At 49.4% G+C, this 17,925-nt stretch overlaps 1 protein-coding gene across 9 annotated transcripts in view; it reads left to right on the top strand.

The window, feature by feature from the left end:
* BCORL1 (BCL6 corepressor like 1) overlaps positions 1 to 14,008 on the top strand; it is a 62,089-nt gene extending 48,081 nt beyond the window's left edge. For 4 of the 9 annotated variants that reach the window (XM_053917208.1, XM_053917207.1, XM_053917209.1 and 1 more), the window contains exons 12-15: positions 287 to 432; positions 7,286 to 7,363; positions 8,496 to 8,646; positions 11,917 to 14,008. In XM_053917208.1, the coding sequence (XP_053773183.1) occupies positions 287 to 432; positions 7,286 to 7,363; positions 8,496 to 8,646; positions 11,917 to 12,196 (655 nt within the window). In that variant the 3' untranslated portion in view covers positions 12,197 to 14,008. The remainder of the gene's footprint in view (positions 1 to 286; positions 433 to 7,285; positions 7,364 to 8,495; positions 8,647 to 11,916) is intronic. The other 5 variants (XM_053917206.2, XM_053917205.2, XM_045200797.3 and 2 more) reach the window with 2 other exon arrangements.
* The last annotated feature ends 3,917 nt before the right edge of the window (positions 14,009 to 17,925 follow it).

Below are 17,925 nucleotides of genomic sequence, written 5' to 3'. Positions count from 1 at the left end.
AACCTCAGAGCTGCCAGTGGAGCTCCACTGTGCCATAGAGACTATCAAGATGTAGGGGGAATATAAGAGAGAGAAAGGAGAGGGAAGGGAAAGAGGCACAGGGAGAGAAAGAGGCAGGGAGCTGTAGTGGGAGATATAGGCCAGAGGTGGTTCCTCTGCTCTAAGTCTTACCCCACATTATGCTGCGGTCATCACATTTTACTTTTCCCTGACGAGGTAGCCTGAGGTCTACACACCCAGGTTCCCACTTGGGCCCTATTGTCCTCACCCTGTATCACCTACACAGGCCAGTTCATGATGCAGTGGTCAATGACAACCTGGAGACCATGTGGCTCTTGCTGTCCTATGGGGCCGACCCCACCCTGGCTACCTACTCGGGACAGACAGCCATGAAGTTGGCCAGCAGTGACACCATGAAGCGCTTTCTCAGCGGTAAGCACAGCTCAGACTCGAAGCCATCGTCCTTGGGGCTGGCCTCTGATTCCTGAACTCCTCAGGAGATGCTCTTTATCTCCTTCCATTTCCAATAGCTCCTGTGAGGGGTGTCAGCCCTTTTTACAAGCTTTAAGTCTCTCAGAAGTCTCTATAAGCTTTAAAAAACCCAAGGGCCCACTTTCTCTTGTCCCCATGCTGTGAGTGTCCGCACTGCATGCATCCTCTTCGGGACCCTGGTTGCCTTCCGGGACCCATTTCCCATGCAAGGACAGGCCTCCTCGTGGGACAGCAATCCCACTAATAGATTTAGTTGGGGACAAAATGTATTGACCTGTGCTTTGAGTGGGATGTCAGTTGTTAAGAAGTGGCACTTAGTGTTTCGCCTTTGTTTTTGCATTTTCTCCTGTTGGTGGTCAGAGTGGAACCCTTGGGACCCCTCCTGACACTATTTCTCCCAGTCCTTGTTTGTGGCAACTGTGATGTTCCCTTTGTGTGCCTCCCCCCCCCCCATTCCTTTCTCTTCCTCCCTCACCTAACCCCTCTGGACAAGTGTCTGGTGTTCAGGCCTATGGCAACGGCCACAAGCCAACACGCGTTTATTTTCTCATTAACAGATGGCAGCTGTTTGTCTGTAGTCAGATAGCTCTACAGAGTTGGGCAGCAGGAGGAAGATAAGAAGGGAAGGCTAGCTTGGGCATGCTCAGTGCCAATCTCCTAAGACTTGACCTCTGAGGGAAGAAACCCTGCCTCCTCAGTGACATCACAGCTTGGCCTCTAGCAGTCACCTCTTCAGACTGCCTGAGCATCGAGGAGTTCTATCACTGACTCTCTTTCCTTTCCCCTTGGAAGTGTCCGCGTTTGTGGTAGAACCCCTCTGGAACTGGGAGCCCACAGGCTGCTCCCTGGTTAGTCCCCCTACCCCTACCCCAGAGAGAAAGTTCTGGACTCCCAACCAGGGGCTCATTTGTTTATCAAACAAAGGTTAAATAGGCAGCTGATAATGAAAAAACAAAGGAACCTGAACCCGAAGGTTTTCATGAAAAGAGGACTAGATGGGAAGTGCCACCTACATACTAATAAGAGCCCGAGGCGGTGTGAGGGAATGCCACTGAGGGAGGCCTTAGACCCTGCTCAGCCAGCCTCCATTTTGTCCCCAGGCAAGACAGCTAAACCCCGAAGTCACCAGTTACTGTGTACAGGCCTCACACCTTGCAGCCAGACCCATACTCTCCCTGGCTCAGGGAAGGACTGGCTTTTCCTTCACCCATTTCTGGGGTTCCAGGCCCCTGTTATTGAGGTGAAGAGCCATTTTGTGATGCTCACTCAGTCATTTTCCTGGTTTAGTGATGACGCCTATTCCTTTAGCTGAACCATCACCAGGGAGCAGGGTTCAGGGCCTCCTCCCAAATACCGTGCCCTACATGTGCTCCCTCTTATACACACACCCGTAGTTGTCTTCACGGCACTCGATTCCCAGGGAAAGCTGGCACAGATGACCATCAAGAGCATCTCAACTTGCTAAAAACACGCGAAGCTCCTTCTCTGATCAACAGCTCTAATCCAGGGCTTCTGTGGGCTAGAGACTGCCTCCCCGAGGGTCTGGGAGCCCTCTGGGTCCACATAAAGCTCTCTCAGGCCACCTGAGTAAGCAGATGAACTCTTTACTTCCCTGACCCCTTCTCCAAAACATGAAAGGAGTTTGAATGTTGAAACCATTTTTAAGTAGGTAAGAAATTAGAAATAAACATTTTTTTCTCTTCCCATCTCTATTAACTCATCCCAACTACTAGCCAGTTTTTTGATGTGTCCTTAAACTAACTCGAATACTAGTCCCTGTTGCAGAAGCGAGAGAAGACTTTTCCTAATTCCCACACTTTCTAGCTTCTTCAAGCTGAACACCTTCGTTGAAATCTTGACATTGTTTCTCAACTTAATGGGATGGAGCTGTTGCTTTATAATGGGGGCCAGCAGCTGAAGGGAGTGTTAAAACTGGGCCATGTCTTTTCCATGCAAATGTCAAGCGGTGTTAAAGGCAGAGCTCTGTCTGGCTGTTGGAGAAAGTGCTGGTAAGCAGGGCCAGGACCTGGGCCTGACACCCCAGGAAGGCAGGCACTGGCAGAAGTGAATGGACTTTCAGGAGGAGGACCTTGGGTCCAAAGACTGTTTTGGGGGCATGAGAAGACAGTACTCAGCGCCTTTTTAAAAAAATTAGGTATAACTCATCTTAACAACTATTTGAAAGTAAACAATTCAGTGGCACTTAGTGCGTTCACAGTATTGCGCAACCATCATCAGGCCCTTTTTTGGTTCCTTGACTGAGTAGTTCTCCCTTTGTTTGTCCTGGTAGCCCTCCCCCCCAGATCTTAAGAAAGCACTGGGCAGAGTGGCATAGTGGCTGCAGAAAGCACCATGAGGCTGGAGGTTGGAGAAGAAGTTCCCTCCACTACCCCACTTTCCCAACCGCTACACCTGGATGCATTTGGGTGGGCTTTTTTTTTTTTTTTTTTTTTTAACTGTCCCTGCCTGGCTGAGGTATTGTTACAGCTTTTTGATTTTCATCCCCAAGCATTTGCCTGACCAGACTCTCTGTAGATTGTCTTCTCCCTCCCCTGGTAGAGATCCCACTGGGCAGAAAATGAAGGCAAATTCCGACAGGCTGCAAAGGGCTTCATTTTCTGCAGGTGGAAAAGGTGAGCAAGAGCCCCAGGATTGTGCCTTGCGTACAGCTTCCCTTATTTTGTGCAAGGCCCCTGTTCTGGAAGAGTCTGGAAAGCAAATCCTTGTTTAAATACCCAAAGGAATGTCACTATTTACAGGTATCCTGTAGTGAATCCTTTTGTAAAGCAGATGTTGATATTCATCTGGGTTGTAAATGTGCGTTTTCTATATCGGGTTGGCTTAAAGTGAGGCCCGTTTCTCCTGAGATCGTGAAGGACGTACTGGCACTCCTTCATTGATTTATTGAACCATGCAGTTATCGAGCACCTGTTAAGCTTGGGTACAATGCTGGATGCTGGAGGCCAGATAGTGAGCCCTTTCTCTTATGTCCTGGAGCACCAAGCCATCCAAACCCTCCCAAAGACCTTTGGAAGACCTCCTCCTCCGGGCCAAATGGGAGGCAGGCATGCAACTGATTTGCCTTTGACCTTTTGAAGGGAAGAATACCCAAGCTAGCCCAGGGAAAACAGATTTGTTTTTCCTCCTTTGTCTGAAAGAATGTGGTGGCTGTGGTGGGGGGTTGGTGGTGGCAGTGGTTGCCCTTTGGTTTGGGGCATTGGAGGAAGTATTGGGACTGCTTTCCCTTCCACTGATGAAGGGGTTAGCAATCTACCACTTGAGGTCACCGAATCACAGGTTTTGCTTTTCCTGCCAGAGACCTCTGCCATATGACCCCATGGTGAAGACCACTTGTTTTTTGCTTTTCTCTCCTTTCATGTCTCTCAGCTGGGGACTTGATTGGAGGAGATGGGGAGGGTTATGATGGCACCCTGGGAAATAAAGAAACTGATTGCCAGGGTGACCACTTACATTGAGTACTTAAACATTTTTTTTTAATTGAGGTGAAATTCACATAAAATTAACCATTTAAAGGTAAGCAATTCCGTGGCATTTAGCGCATTCACAGTGTTGTACAACCACTGCTTCTTTCCCCTTCCAAGACAGTTTCATCACTGGAAGATGAAACCTCATACCCCATTAACCTTTCCATTCCCCTCTCTCCCCAGCCCCTGGCAATCACTCATCTACCTTCTGTTTCAATGGATTTGCCATTCTGGAGTTTCCATATAAATGGAATCATACAATATAGGGCCTTTTGTATCTGACTTCTTTCATGTAGTAACATGTTTCGGAGGTCCATCCATGTGGTAGCATGTTTTAGTACTTCATTCTTCTTAAGGTTGAATAATATCCCATTGAATGGATATGCCACATTTTCCTTACACATTCATCAGTTGACAGACATGTGGGTTGTGTCCACCTTTTGCTGATTGTAACTAGTGCTGCTGTGAATGTGCGTGTATAAGATTTGTTTGGGTACCAGTTTTCAGCTCTTTTGATAAATACCTAGGAACAGGATTGCTGGGCTGAGGGTATTTTTGAAGGAAAGGATAAAAGGAAAGGACTGAAAGTTGTGGGAGGGGGCAAGGGAGAATCAAGGAAAAGGAAAGTCACTCTTCATCCTGATTGTATGTGGAGACCTGTGAGGAAACGTGACTTGAAGCTGCACCATCAAGCAAACCTTGCAGTTTGTTCTTCTGGGCCACTCATGGGCCTCTTCTGACTTTTATGTCTTTGCTCTTGCCAGTTAATTTCTGGCTGTCTCAAAAAAGATAAATTCACCTACAAATGACAATGATTTGTTGTTAGTGAGGAGAATTAGAGGAATGTGCCAGGGGGCCCTGAAGGCGGTTTCTAGAGAGGAGCCAGAGGGATGTGGTGACCTAGGGCTGCTCTGATGGAGTCCTCATGTGGCCCTTTTGAGGGAGGGACAGCAGTCATTTGAATGCATAGGTTTGGGCATGCTGGTTAAGCAAGCACATTACTTTATAGTCTGCGGCAAGGGTGTCAAAGTCATTTTCACGGGAACCCTCAAAAGGCCGACTGTAATTTAGGACTGTATAAATGTAACTACTCCTTAACTAGGGGCAAGGAGCTTGGTGCTGCCACCGGGTAGAAACAAGGTGCCGGGCTGGATAAAACAAGGTGGAGGGCCGACCATGGGCCTTTTGTTTGCCACCTGTGGTCTACAGTCTCACCTCGTGGTAACTCCTCCCTTCTTTTCTTTCTTTCCTGCATATTTATTATGTTCTTAGTATGTGCCAGGAACCTGGGCTTAGGTACCGAGGAGACAATGGTGAACAAGACAAACATGGTCCCTGCCTTTTGGCAATTTACAATCTCATTCCTTCATGTCCTAGGACACCTAGTACAGGGCTAGGCAAAGAATAGACACATACCTAACAAACACATGCTTTGGGAAGAAACTACTGTCAACTCTCAAGTGGCACAGGGTACCAAAGAGCACTTAAGCTGGCAGTCATGACCTCAGAGTTTTTTCATGGAATGCACAAAAGACCTACTGTACTCGAATAAAGGTTTTCCATTCTAGCTGCTCAGCCATTACTTTGAAAGCTTCTCTCTGGCGGCCTTTTCCTACTGGAAGAAGCCCTTCATCTCCTAGAAGGTTGCTAAAAAAGAACTTCTTTCAGTAGGTCACAACAGCTAATAGGTATTTTTGCTGATAGCATGTATAAAGGGATGTTGGAGTGCGGTAGTACCTTCCATCAGGGGAAAAGAACTGTGCTCCTTTAAGAGCGGCTGCCTGCTCACTTCCTCCTGGGATTTCGTTTTCAGGGGGCACCCTCACCTCATCTGTGCCCTTTGGACTCTCCTGTCCTGTTGCCCAGGTGTCACTTAAGGGCTGGCGGCAACCACACACAGCTAAATCATCTTGCCAACTGTACTAGGTGGCATATTGGTAACCGCTGGACCATGTGCCCACAGACGACACAATTGAATTTGTCATGAAAACCTGCTTGTCCGTGTGGGGCTGAGTAGTGAGCAGTTTTACTAGATGACGCTTAGTGAGGAAAGAAGGAGGCTAAGTGGTGACCTGATGGATGTCTGTCCTCAGATCGAGTAAGCGAAAGGTGATTTAAATCGTTTATTGTGGTAATGAACTTGTAACTCGATTTATTATTCTAATCATTTTACAGTGTGCAGTCGAGTGATATTAAGTGCAGTCACAGTTTTCTGCAACTGTTACCGAGTTTCAGAATTTTTTCATCACCCCCAAAGGAAACCCTGTACCCATAAGGCAGTCACTTCCTATTCCCTCCCAGCCACTGATCTGCTTTCTGTCTCTCTAAATGTGCCTGTTCTGGGTATTTTATATACATGTAATCATACAATATGTGGCCTTTTGTGTCTGACTTCTTTCACTTAGTACAGCATTACCAAGTTTCATCCAAATTGGAGCGTATGTCAGCACTTCATTCCTCCCCATGGCTGAATAATATTCCATTGTATAGACGTACCACGATTTGTTTATCCATTTTTCAGCTGTGCCATTTGGTTGTATCAGTTTTGGAGCTATTGTAAATAGAGCTACTATGGACATTCAGGTATAACTTTTGGGTTGAACACCTGTTTTCAATTCTTTCAGGTCTATAACTAGGAGTGGAAGCAGAAGATTTTTGTGAGGATACACTTGGCCATCTGCCAGATACTTGTTTAAAGATGAAACAGGAATTGTGCTTCCTTATCTTAATTTGAACTGGGGAGATCACGCTTGGATAAGTGAATATTGTGACCAGCAGGGAACTAAAGTATAGGGCTAGGGCTAGGATTCTGCTTGCAGAGTAATTACCAACACCATTTAAAGAAGGGATTCCAGACCTAAATGCCTTCAGGCTGATCATGTAAGAGAGCTGAGCAGGCTGGGTGGGGACTGTTGAATTGGAGAATAGCACATGTCGCCTATCCTCCAGCCAACTGTTGACATGCAGGAATGTGGATGCAGTGTTGCCAGATCTTCTGATATTTTTTTTTTTCAAGAAAACTTGGAAATCTGGATCTCAAGTGAAACCTCTCAATTTTAAAATGATGGATGTTAATTTCTTTTTATATAAAACAGCGAGCCAAACCCCAGGTGGTCACAACTAGATTTGGCTCCTAGATGCTGGTTTGCAACCTCTGATTGACAGCCGGAAGTGTATCACTCTCATCACTCCCTGACCCTCTTGTGGTCCGTCCCTTCTCCCATTCTCCTAGCCCCATGTGGACTTTGCTTTTAGGTTCCTCATCCGGCATACCCTTTTTGTCTCACTGCCTTCTCTTCTTTTATCAGATCACCTCTCAGATCTTCAGGGTCGGGCAGAGGGTGATCCTGGTGTATCCTGGGATTTTTACAGCAGTTCTGTATTGGGTAAGCTTGCAGAAGGATTCTCCCCACACTCCCACCCCACCCCCACTGTGTCTGTGGCTCAGAGATGTGGGATTTGCTTTGGGTTTTGCTAGTTCTTCTCAAAGGCAGGAGTGACCCTGTGGAAGTATCTTTTCTTCCCCTGTCAGTAGCTTATAGACTCTTTTAGCCCAAACTCCAGTACATGCCTCCCCCAGACTCAGAATGCATTGGCCTAAACTAGGAGATGCCACTTATTTGGACGAAGCTATCATTAGCCCTCTACCATCCCCCACCCTGGGTATTTATTTTGAATTCTCTCCCTTCCAAGGTCCCTTTTTCCTCCCTTTTCCTCCCTTGTTTTGTACTAACCCTGCCAGAAGCCCCGCCCCTATGCACATTGTCACCTTTTCTGGTATTGCTCACACTCAGGAGGGGTCCAGCCCCTCATCTAGCAGCTGCCATTCCCTCCCTCCCCTGGCCCCTCGATGCGCAGAGTTTCTGAGATAGTTGCTGTCTCCTGAGCCCTTAGCCTTATGGCCCAAGCTTTCCTCACTTAGAGGAGCAGTGAGTCTTTATCTATGTCAGTCATCTGTCATGCACCATCAGGCCAGGGGTTGCAGATTGAGGGAGGTGCCCACCCCTAAGCTTAGGGGAAGCTGGAGCAGGAGAAGGTTGAGATGGAGTGAAACAAACCAAACCCAAACTCACATCTGGGGAAGGGAACCAGCTGGGCCCCCTCTGGGCTTTTGGAGACTCCAGCAAGCAGTCGGAATGGTTTGGGAAACCCGGGGGAAGTGAAGGACAAGTGTTTTTACCTTGCCTTTGACTGTGATGGTATCTTCAGGCTTTCATCTCCAACAGCTGAACAGCTCATCCTTCACATCACCTTGCTTTTTTTCCAATTGAAAGGCAGAGTAGTATAATGAGTCTCCGGCCACAAAATATGACCATCTTCCAGGGCTGGAACTTTCATGTGCCTTGCAAGGATGGGAGCCTTAACACCATCGAAACTGGGCCCCGGACAGGGGTCTGTAGGCTTGTTGTTTATGTTCTAATCACCCACCTTCATACCCCTTTGCGTTGTTGGAGCATTTCTGTTCTTCGGTTTTGTGCTTGTAGCTAAGTCCTAATTCCCTGTGTGCTGTCCTTACAGAGGAAAAAGAGGGGTTTGCCTGTGACCTTCTACATAACCCCCCTGGGAACTCTGATCACGAAGATGATGGGGAAAAGGATGATTTTATGTTTGAGCTCTCAGACAAGCCTCTTCTCCCTTGCTACAACCTGCAAGTGTCAGTGTCCCATGGGTAAGTGTCTAAGAGATTTATGGGGACCAAGTGCCAGGATCCTGGCAACCCCTGGCTTGCCTCCCTGGGAAGGGTGGAGTTCTCCAGAAGGAAGCTGAGACCTGGAGAACAAATCCTGGGGCCTGAGAACAATGATATATGACCAAGGCCAGCCTGACTTTCCAGCCAGGATTGGTTATATTCACAATAGAGTCTGAAAGCTCTAGATACATTGACTGTGTTTATTTCCCAAACCCCAAATCTAGATTCACTCTCTAAAGGATTTTTGTGCTGTTCTTGGGTGTAAGAGGTGATCTGGGAGATATTTGGGTTGATGAACTATTAGAATCTCTGGAACATTTTTGTGGTTTCTGGGGACAGCCAGACAGAATATTTGAAATTGAGATTCTTGGGAAAGCCAGGACATATGGTTGCCATAGCTATGGGGCCACTGGGGTCCTTAAGTATCCACAGGCTGGCTCCTCCTCGCCTAAAATGCTGGCGAGAGGATGGCATTGGTGCTGTCATCTCCGATTACCATGTGTGTTATAACAGGGATCACCCATTTTTGGAGATTAGCATTTACCTGACACTTAACGTTAGACTGAACCCAATTTAATCTTTATTTGGTGATTCAGAAGGGAGTCGGGCGGCTGCAGGGCCATGGATCTTGTCGGGTTCGCTGTGTGGCAGAGCGGCAGTGCTGGTTAGGATGATGCAGGATGAGTTTTCCTTGTTTTCTTAGCCTTCACCAAGTAGTTTCTTCTTCTTGGTGTCTTCTGCACATGTTTCAAATGCCTTTGCAAACACCTTTAAGGATAGTTTTCCCTTCATATCTATTCTTAAACTAGCAGATCCTTTTATTTAAAAAAAGGGAAAACCCATGAAGTGCACATGATAGAGAGAGGGGTGGACAATGGGTTAGGAACCCTTCAAGCTAGGCCCTTCGTTGAGGACTCTAACCATTCAACCCCAGTTTCTTTGCATCCCTTCCCCCTGTGGTCTGATAAGAATAAAAATAGCCTATATGATGACAGTAGTAGGGTTCAAGTTTCAGGGGCTTTTGGTCCTTATTCTTCTGGGCATAAGCTGATCCCTGAGGGCAGGGCGGGGCCTCTGGGATATAGTATTGCACAGTTAATTAATTCCTCCAAAGTATTCAGCACCTCCTTCTCTGAAACAGGATCTTGGGCCCCAGGCAGTAAAAGGACCAGGGTAGTGCGCTGTAGGTGTGGACAGAACACAGGCAACCAGGGCTGCCCGCCACTCGGCAGGCAGGCTGGCGGGCAGCTTTTCAGTCAAGAGCTTGGTGTGGGACGCGCTGCTTTTCCTGGTGCTAACTCTCCTGACACCTGTGCTGAGTCTGCCCTTCCCCGCAACTGCAGCACGACGTGAAAATGTGACGTTTCTCAAGAAGTAGGGGGTGTAGAATAGTGATTCTCTGAGGCCCTGTGGGGTTCAGAAGTGCCTTCTGCAGCATCCAAGCAAAGCTGCTGGTCACTAGTGTCAGTGTTCGGGGGGAGGGTTCCATCCTTTCATGGTCCAAGTGTATGATATCTGTGGTCTCTTTTTCTTAACCCGAGACACTCCAGTCCCTGATTGTGTAAGATGACAGAGTTTGTACTTATTTGGAGGAAATGTTACATTTTAGGGATAAGAATTGTGAGTTTTGGTAGAAGTTGTAGGTGCTGTGTAGAACCTTCAATTCTATAAACATATGTTACGCAGTCGCGGCAGGTCAGATGCTGAGGACCAGAATACGGCTCTGACCTTCGAAGGGTCTGCAGTCTAGTGGAGGGGATAGACAGATACACAATTAACTGTAATATGAGACCAAATGTCCTAAGCAGATTTATTACTGCAAACAACTCAAACAGTTCAGAAGAGTATCAAGTGAAAAATAACAGTCCAGTCCACCCCAAGCCCCCATTCCTATGCCACAGAGAGAACCACCATTCACATTTCTTTTGCATCTTTTCTGAAATGGGTTCCATTACAAGTAGTATACTAGGGGTGTGAACCAAATGCCAGAGATGAGCAACCAGTTACAGTGGGGAGAGGCTTCACAGGTGATAGGGCATCCGAGCTGGTCCAGAGAGGAGAGGAGGAGGAGGACGGGCATGGCACAAGCACAGGCACTGAGACATGACAAGTGTAGAAAGTTCGGAAAGCAGAGCTAGTCCTTCTCCAAGTGGCTGGCACGTGGTGGGGTCGGGGATACAGTGTGTATTGTTGGGTGGATATTTGGCTGAAGAGGTTGAATAGGGTCATGACGTTTGGAAGGTTTTGCATAATATGTGAAAGAATTTGGAGGTTTTTTGTTTTGTTTTTGTTTTGCTGAAGGTACTGGGGAGCCATTGAAAGCCGTTTAAGGCATGAGTGAGCAGGTCAGATTTTCTTTTTAAAAAACTAATAGTAACAGAGGATCCAGTGAGGGTTGGGGGCAGAAGAATGATTCTTGGCTGCAGGAAACTGGTTAGGAGGCTGATGTGATATAGTCCAGGCCGAAAGTGGGGAAGGCTGAACGTGGGACAGTGGAATGGCAAGAAGGGAAAGCTCTGGAAACAGGGACCACTGACATGGGGATGCAGCATTTCTTCTTGGTTTAGTGAACGCGAGCAGTTGGCCTATGACTGGCCTCTCCAGCACCCCTCCCAGCTGTCCCCAGGCTGCCACCCTGTCGGGTATGCTCAGCAAAGGCAGGCTGGCTGTAATGTGAGCTCCGGCCTTGCAGAGACGATGGTGCTGCTGCCGTGCTGCCGCTGGAGAAAAAACTTGTCTAATGCATTCCAGAGCCAAAGAGAAATGCCTTTTGGATTACCCGCAGTTTCGGCCTTTCTCCATGGCCCCCCTCTGCTGGGGAAGATGTTGGAGAACAAGAAGGCAGGGGAAGCAGGAGTGAGAACAGGAAAGGGAACCAGCTCGGGCTGGCAAGTGTTGGTGGGGAGGAGAGCTGGTCCCAGCATATGGTAAATTCCAGGTCATGGTGCCGGTAAAGAAAGGCCCAGGGAAGCCTGCTAAGAGTTTTAGGTTCTAGAAGGCCTCTTTCCCTCCTGCTCCCACTTTGTGGAAGAGGTCAGTCATGGGTTGAATGCTCGCCATTTGGTTGAAAGTTGGGCCAGCCAGTGGAGCGGGCAGGAGAAAACTTTTGCCCCAGCTACATCCAAGGAGCCTCTGGTATCGTGGTGGGTAGCCAGACTGGCAGCCTTCCTGGGCCATCCAGAGTGTTCCTGACATGCACGCTGCTTCCTCTCAGCCCCCTTCCCTAACTCTTATCCTTGCCTTTTCCAGGCCCTGCAACTGGTTTCTCTTTACTGACGTCCTGAAGAGGCTGAAGCTTTCCTCAAGGATCTTTCAGGCTCGGTTCCCGCACTTTGAAATTGTCACCTTGCCCAAGGCTGAGTTCTACAGGCAGGTGGCCTCCAGTCAGCTGCTGACCCCTGCTGAGAGGCCTGGAGGCATGGACGAATGCCCCCCAGGCTCCTCTGAGACTGTGGAGCTGGTGCGGTATGAGCCAGAGATAATTCGGCTCCTGGGGTCCGAGGTGGAGTTCCACCCTTGGAACAGTTGACGGGGGAAAACAGCTCCTCCTTTTTCTTCTTTCTCCTCCCAAGTTTACCCTTCCCCACCTCCCATGTTTTTCCCCACCGAGCACCAGAATGAGGCAATAATACGGACCAACAAGAAGCCGCCTTATCAATGCCAGCATTAGTGACTGGATTTTTTGGGGAGGGGTTACAATTAGTTCTCATCTCCCTGTCATCGTTATTGTTGTGTGGTTGGTAATGGGGGTGGAAAGTTAAATCCCACGTCTGAGGACAAGAGGTCCCAGGGGTGGTGGGAGATGGCACCGGGGTCCCTTGGACTGGCCTCCTTGTATATGACCAAGACCAAACCTGGGCCCTGGGTGTCCGTGGCCTGTCTGGAGGAGAAAGGAGAAAAGCCTAAATCTCTGAGCGCCCCTTCCATTCCCCTGCGTTCTTCTGTCTTCCATAGTATTTATTTTATTAGTATTTAATTTGTATTTCATTGGTTTCTGATAAGTCTGTATCACTGTGATAATTTGAGACAACTTGTATTGAGGGACTTTCTTCACCTCCTTTCTTTGTTTTTGTTTTTTTTTTTCTCTCTGGATAAGCTCTGGAGCTGCTCCCTCCCTCCCTCTGACAAAGTTACTCCCAGGGTTTCCCCCCCCAACCCCACTGGGGAGGGGGTGGAGAGAGGTGGGGGCCATCCACACTTGTAACTAAAGAAGGTAGCTGGTGCTGGCCCAGGGCTGGGGGGTTGGGGGTAAATCCTGAGGCTTTGGTGCTCCCCTACCCCCAGTTTTTTCTGTTTCACCACCCCCTACCCTTTGCAGCAGCCCTGCTATCTTGAGATTAGTGTTTACCGATGAAGGGACAGGATTGTGGGAGTGAGGGGTTAATGAGTGACTCTAATGGAGGAGAGTTGAGAATGGGCCTAAAGGATAAGATCAGCCCTCCTCACGCTTTCTTCACTGCTCCCCTCAAAGTGCACGATATGGGTGTGTTCCTGCAGCTCTCCTGCCTGCATCCCCAGCCATCCCGCCCGGTCTGCCCTTACCCTCTCTGGGTACTGAGCCTCTCAGCTCCCAGCCCTTGCCCCCATCACTCACCATCACCAGACTCGCAGGATCCCTTGTGTCTCTCTTCTCTCTCATCTCCCTCCTTTTCCCTCTGCCCCCCTATTTCTTCTTTGGAATCTGCAGAGGGCTCTGGGGTTGACTGGTAGATGTGAAAGCCAGGCCTCAGTTGTTTCCTAGGCGAGGGCAGCAGACTGGTCTCGGGCAGGACCCGGGTCTGACTTCAGGGAGAGAGAGGGAGGAGCTTGGGCTGCATCCCTGTCCCCACCCCCCTGTGTGGAATTGTCTTTCCCACTCTTGTTCTTATTTTTCTACCAATTGCTATTTTTCCGAACAATCCTTGTAGAGAGTATGTGCCATCCAAAGGCAGGGGGGCCTAGCTGTGGCCGGCTCTGGTTGGAGATGGTACAGTTTTATTGTACAGGTGCTAAAACAACAACAACAAAAGAAGAAAACGGGAAAAAAAAAAGACAAAAAAAAAAAAAAAAAAAGCCAGTTTGAGGATGGGGACAATCTGTTCTCTGGAGACTCCTGACCCATTCAGGAGCATTGGTGGTTATTTTCTTTGTATTGTGTTTGTTCTTTGTTCCCAGGGGGAGGTTCTCAGCCCCCTTCTGTAGGACTGCTCCCCACCCCCACCATACTGCCCAATTGGTTTTGAACAGTTGTTCTCCCTTTTAAAACAAAACAAAAATATATATATATATAAAGTTCAGGGGTTTTGGGTTTCAATTCTTTGGGTTTTTGGGGGTTCATGGTATTTTGTGGTTTATTTTATGTTTGCCTTTACTTTTTTGCATTTGGGTGTGTATTCTGGCTGCCCTTTCTGTTTCATTTTAAGCAACTGGCTGTGGAGTCAAAAACTCTTGAAAAACCTGTGTCAGGGCTTCTGTCTCCTGTCTCTCTTTACTCTTCTCCCATATTGGCGTTTCCACATTTAAAGAAGATGGGCATCTTGATGAAGTCAGAAGGAACACCTGATCCTGCTTTGTGGTTTTGGGTGCTTAGGGGTGCAGTGACGGAGGACAAGGTACAGTGGCTAATGAACATTGAGGTCACTGGGCAAGATCTGGAAAGAAAAGGAAAAGGAGAGGCAAGTCCTGGGGAGTGGGGTGGTGGGGCAAGTTACTTATTTACAGGCAAATTACCTGCATCGGTTTAGGGCATGTGTGTGTGCACGTGTGTGTGTATGTACATGCGCATGTGCACGCACATTGGCAGGAGGAACCCTCTTAGGTGGCTGTGAGGAATGGTCCTCTCTAACTCAAAGAAATTACCTGCCTGCTGGCTTTTTCCTGCCCTGGACCTCCCACGTCGGCATCTGACTGCAGGGTCTTATCAGAGCCCTCACTGTTGTGCCAGTGTCCTGGCTGCCCACCCACATAGTGCAGACCTGCTGAGGTTCTGGTTTCCTAAGAATCAGCTATTATGGAGGCAAAGATAACTTGCCTGCATGCCCTGGATTTTAGAACTTTCCTTCCCCCTTCTGAAAAAGAGTGGTAGAAGCTATGATTCCTTCTGACCACTGGCTCCAGACTGCACCTATGACTGTTTGAGGAGAAGGGAATGTTTGACAGGCCTGGGATGAGGCCATTTTAAGCTTCTCACTGTGGTTCAGGTCCCTGGAGAACCCTGGCAGTGTATAGGGCAGAAGATCTGTATGTCTGGCCAGCCGGGGTCTAGCCATCCCCAGGAAAGAACTGTGAGCCGCTCTCTGCTCAAGCCCCAGGAGCAGCCTCAACCAGTCTTTCTGACCAGATGGGGGAGTATCATCCCCTTTGAGCCCTGGCATGAATTGTCTTTAGTGCCCTTTGCTTCCCCACTTTCTGATCCTGAGCTCCTCTAGAATAGTTGCTTTCTCAGGTTCCCAAACAACCTTATTACAGCACTGATTCTAGGTCAGTCCTCTGACACTTGCAGTTAACTCAGATATGACCCCGGCCAGTGTGGTCCAGTTGGTAGGCACATCATCCCATTCTAGGTCAGGGCACCCCCCGGCTGCAGGGCTGATCCCTCATCTAGGTGTGTATGGGAGGCAACCAGTTGATGCTTCTCTCTCTCTTGGTGATGTTTCTCTTTCTCTCCCTTCCTTTCCCCCTTCCTCTCTCTCTAAAAGCAATGAAAGAAGGTGTCCTGAGGTGAGGAAAAGTAAGAGAACTCAGATATGTCAATAGGTCATGAAAGCCATGTGGTCGGTGGGAGGACTCAGCTAGGCCTAGGATGGTCTGGGAGCTCGAAAAGGTGGGCAAGGGTATTGGGGTGGTTGGAAAGACTTTCTGGGAGAGGTGATGCCCATACACTTTGGTAGAAAAGTAGGAATTACGGTTGGGGGGAGGGAAATCGTTGAACTGAGAAGCCAATCTGAGCAAAGGCTTGGGAACAAAGAAGGTAGTATGTGCAGGAAAGTACAACCCACTTCAGTGTCACTGCAGCTGGAAGGGACAGATGGGGAGGGAGGATGCAGGAGCCCTGCTGGCCAATCCAAGGAGCACAGCTTGGGCTTCTCACTTCGGAGATAGGGAACCATGGAAAACTTGAACCGGGTAGTCACTAGTTTGTTTTTGTTTTAATAAATTGGTAAAAATGTGTTGAGGGTGGGACAGGCAGACGGAGGAAAAGGTAATTGCTTGAGATTCCAAAAAAGGATGAAGGGACCGTGGTGGGGGTTCGACAGGGACGTCCTTTTAAGGCAGGAAGGAGATGATGTGGGCAACGTCACAATGACCCAAAGGGACTGGCATTTGGGTTTGGGTGTATGGGTGCACACACCCCTTTAATCCCCTAGAGAAAGGAGGCAGAGTTAAAAGTGTAACCAAACAGCAGTTCGTCTTTTCTTGCTTTTGGGTTCCTTTCCCCACACTTTCCCTGGAGTCCTCTCACTGCCCTTAAGGCTGAGTGGGAAGATCAAAGCAGGAGGTACAGGACTGTGAAAAGAAATTTGCATCCCTGGTGAGGACGGTTAAGGACCCAGGCCTCTATAAAATTACCTCCTAATCCTTTGAGTGTGGCCTAGGGGAAAAGGCCAGCTCCACCTCTTACCACCTAGGTTGATTGACCTTAGGCGAGAACCTAATGTTTCCAAGCCTTAGTTGCTCCATCTGCCAAATGGGGCTTAATTTACGGACCGCGGAAGAGAATCATACTGAGTAAACATGACTGTTTAGCTGAAGTTATGATGGTCTTAGCAGAATGCACCTCTTTAGGGTGAAGGGTTGAAACGGAGGTCCTGTTCAAGTGTCTGCATTACATGAGTAAGGACCATCCGCTATTTCCCCATCCCTATTTGGGTGGGTGAGTAGAGGGGGATTGGGCAGTAAACTCCTGCCCCTTCTATATTCTAACCTATAACGGGGGAAGCTCGTTAGGTGTTTTTATTGTGTCCTGTCTCGCTAAGACGTGTGTTTGTGTGTGTGTGAGGATGAGGTCCACCGGCTTAACTGCCGGGAGCGGGGGCCGGGGCAGTGCTCCGGTCTTTTAGAGCCTGCGGCTGGGCGGGCCAGGGCTCCACGTGTTGCCCTAGATCACGGATATTCCCCGGAGAGGTGCTGGCAAGCCTGCAGTGTCCGGCTGCTGGGCGCGGATGCATCCCCAACCTCGCGGCGGCCCCCGGGGGGCCCGGGCTTTTGCAGCCAAAGCCAGCAGTGGAGGGGCTGGGCGGGGGGGCTCTCCGCTGGCAAGCGGATGTAGCGAGCGTGCCCTGATCGCTCTTCGATTTCAAGGTAGAATGCACAGCTGCGTGAAAGTGCAGTTAAAGGCAGGTGAGGTGGGTCAGGCCGGGCGCCTGCCCCGTAGCTCAGCCCAGGAGAGTGTAGGGGAAGAGTGTGACAACTGAGCTGCCTGGCGGGAGGCTTGCTCACCTGCAGGTTGGAGGCTGGGGGGGGGGGAGATGCGGGGGGAGGCGACGAGGGGCGGGGCCAAGGCACAACCAGCCAATGGGGAAAGGGCGTTCAATCGACTGCTACATTTGCCCCGGAAAGTGGAGGGGGCAGGAGCGGGGAGGGGGGGGAAGTTTGAAGCTTCAGAGCGATAGAAGGCCTTGGTGGGGGCCGAAATCACCCAGGTCACTTGGGGCACAAGGTCAGGACATAGGGACTAGAAGATGCAGGCCCTGGCCGCCTCTGCTGGGAGTGTCAGGCCCCACCCCTGCTGCCTCTCCTTTCCTGGGCTCTCCGGCCCACCCGCCCACGATTGTCGGCTGGACAGCGCCCCCTGCTGGAAATCGACTCTCGTGTCCTGTGTGCCCGGGCCGACGCTCTGGGAAACTGCAACCACCTGGGCTTCCCAGCCTTGAGAGCTGCCAGCACGGAGGGGAATGAGCTCACTAGCCTCAGATCCCGCGGCTTTGGAGCCACAGGCCATGGCATGTTTAAAAAGACATGATGGGATCAGAAAGACGTATGTTCGTGAGAATAACTTCTCGTCCTGCCCCTCCCACCGGGCCTGACCTTTCTATCACTCAGTCCCACTCAGGAATGAAGAAATAGTCATGAGGCAGGAGAGGCAGCAGCAAAGGGCAGGAGTTCAGGAGTCGCTAGCAACACCTGGTGACCATAGGCACTGGCATAGGAAGCAGCTGCCTTCAGTGAGGTCAAAAAGGCTGTGGTAGCCCCCCCAAGCATCGGTCCTCCTTCTCCCTGCCCTCTTGCCTGCCATAGCATAAGGCTACAATCCCCATGATTAGGTACAGGACTCATTCA

Source organism: Desmodus rotundus, chromosome X (genome assembly GCF_022682495.2).
Source record: "Desmodus rotundus isolate HL8 chromosome X, HLdesRot8A.1, whole genome shotgun sequence".
NCBI lineage: Eukaryota > Metazoa > Chordata > Mammalia > Chiroptera > Phyllostomidae > Desmodus > Desmodus rotundus.
This window is presented reverse-complemented; position numbering and strand designations above follow the sequence as displayed.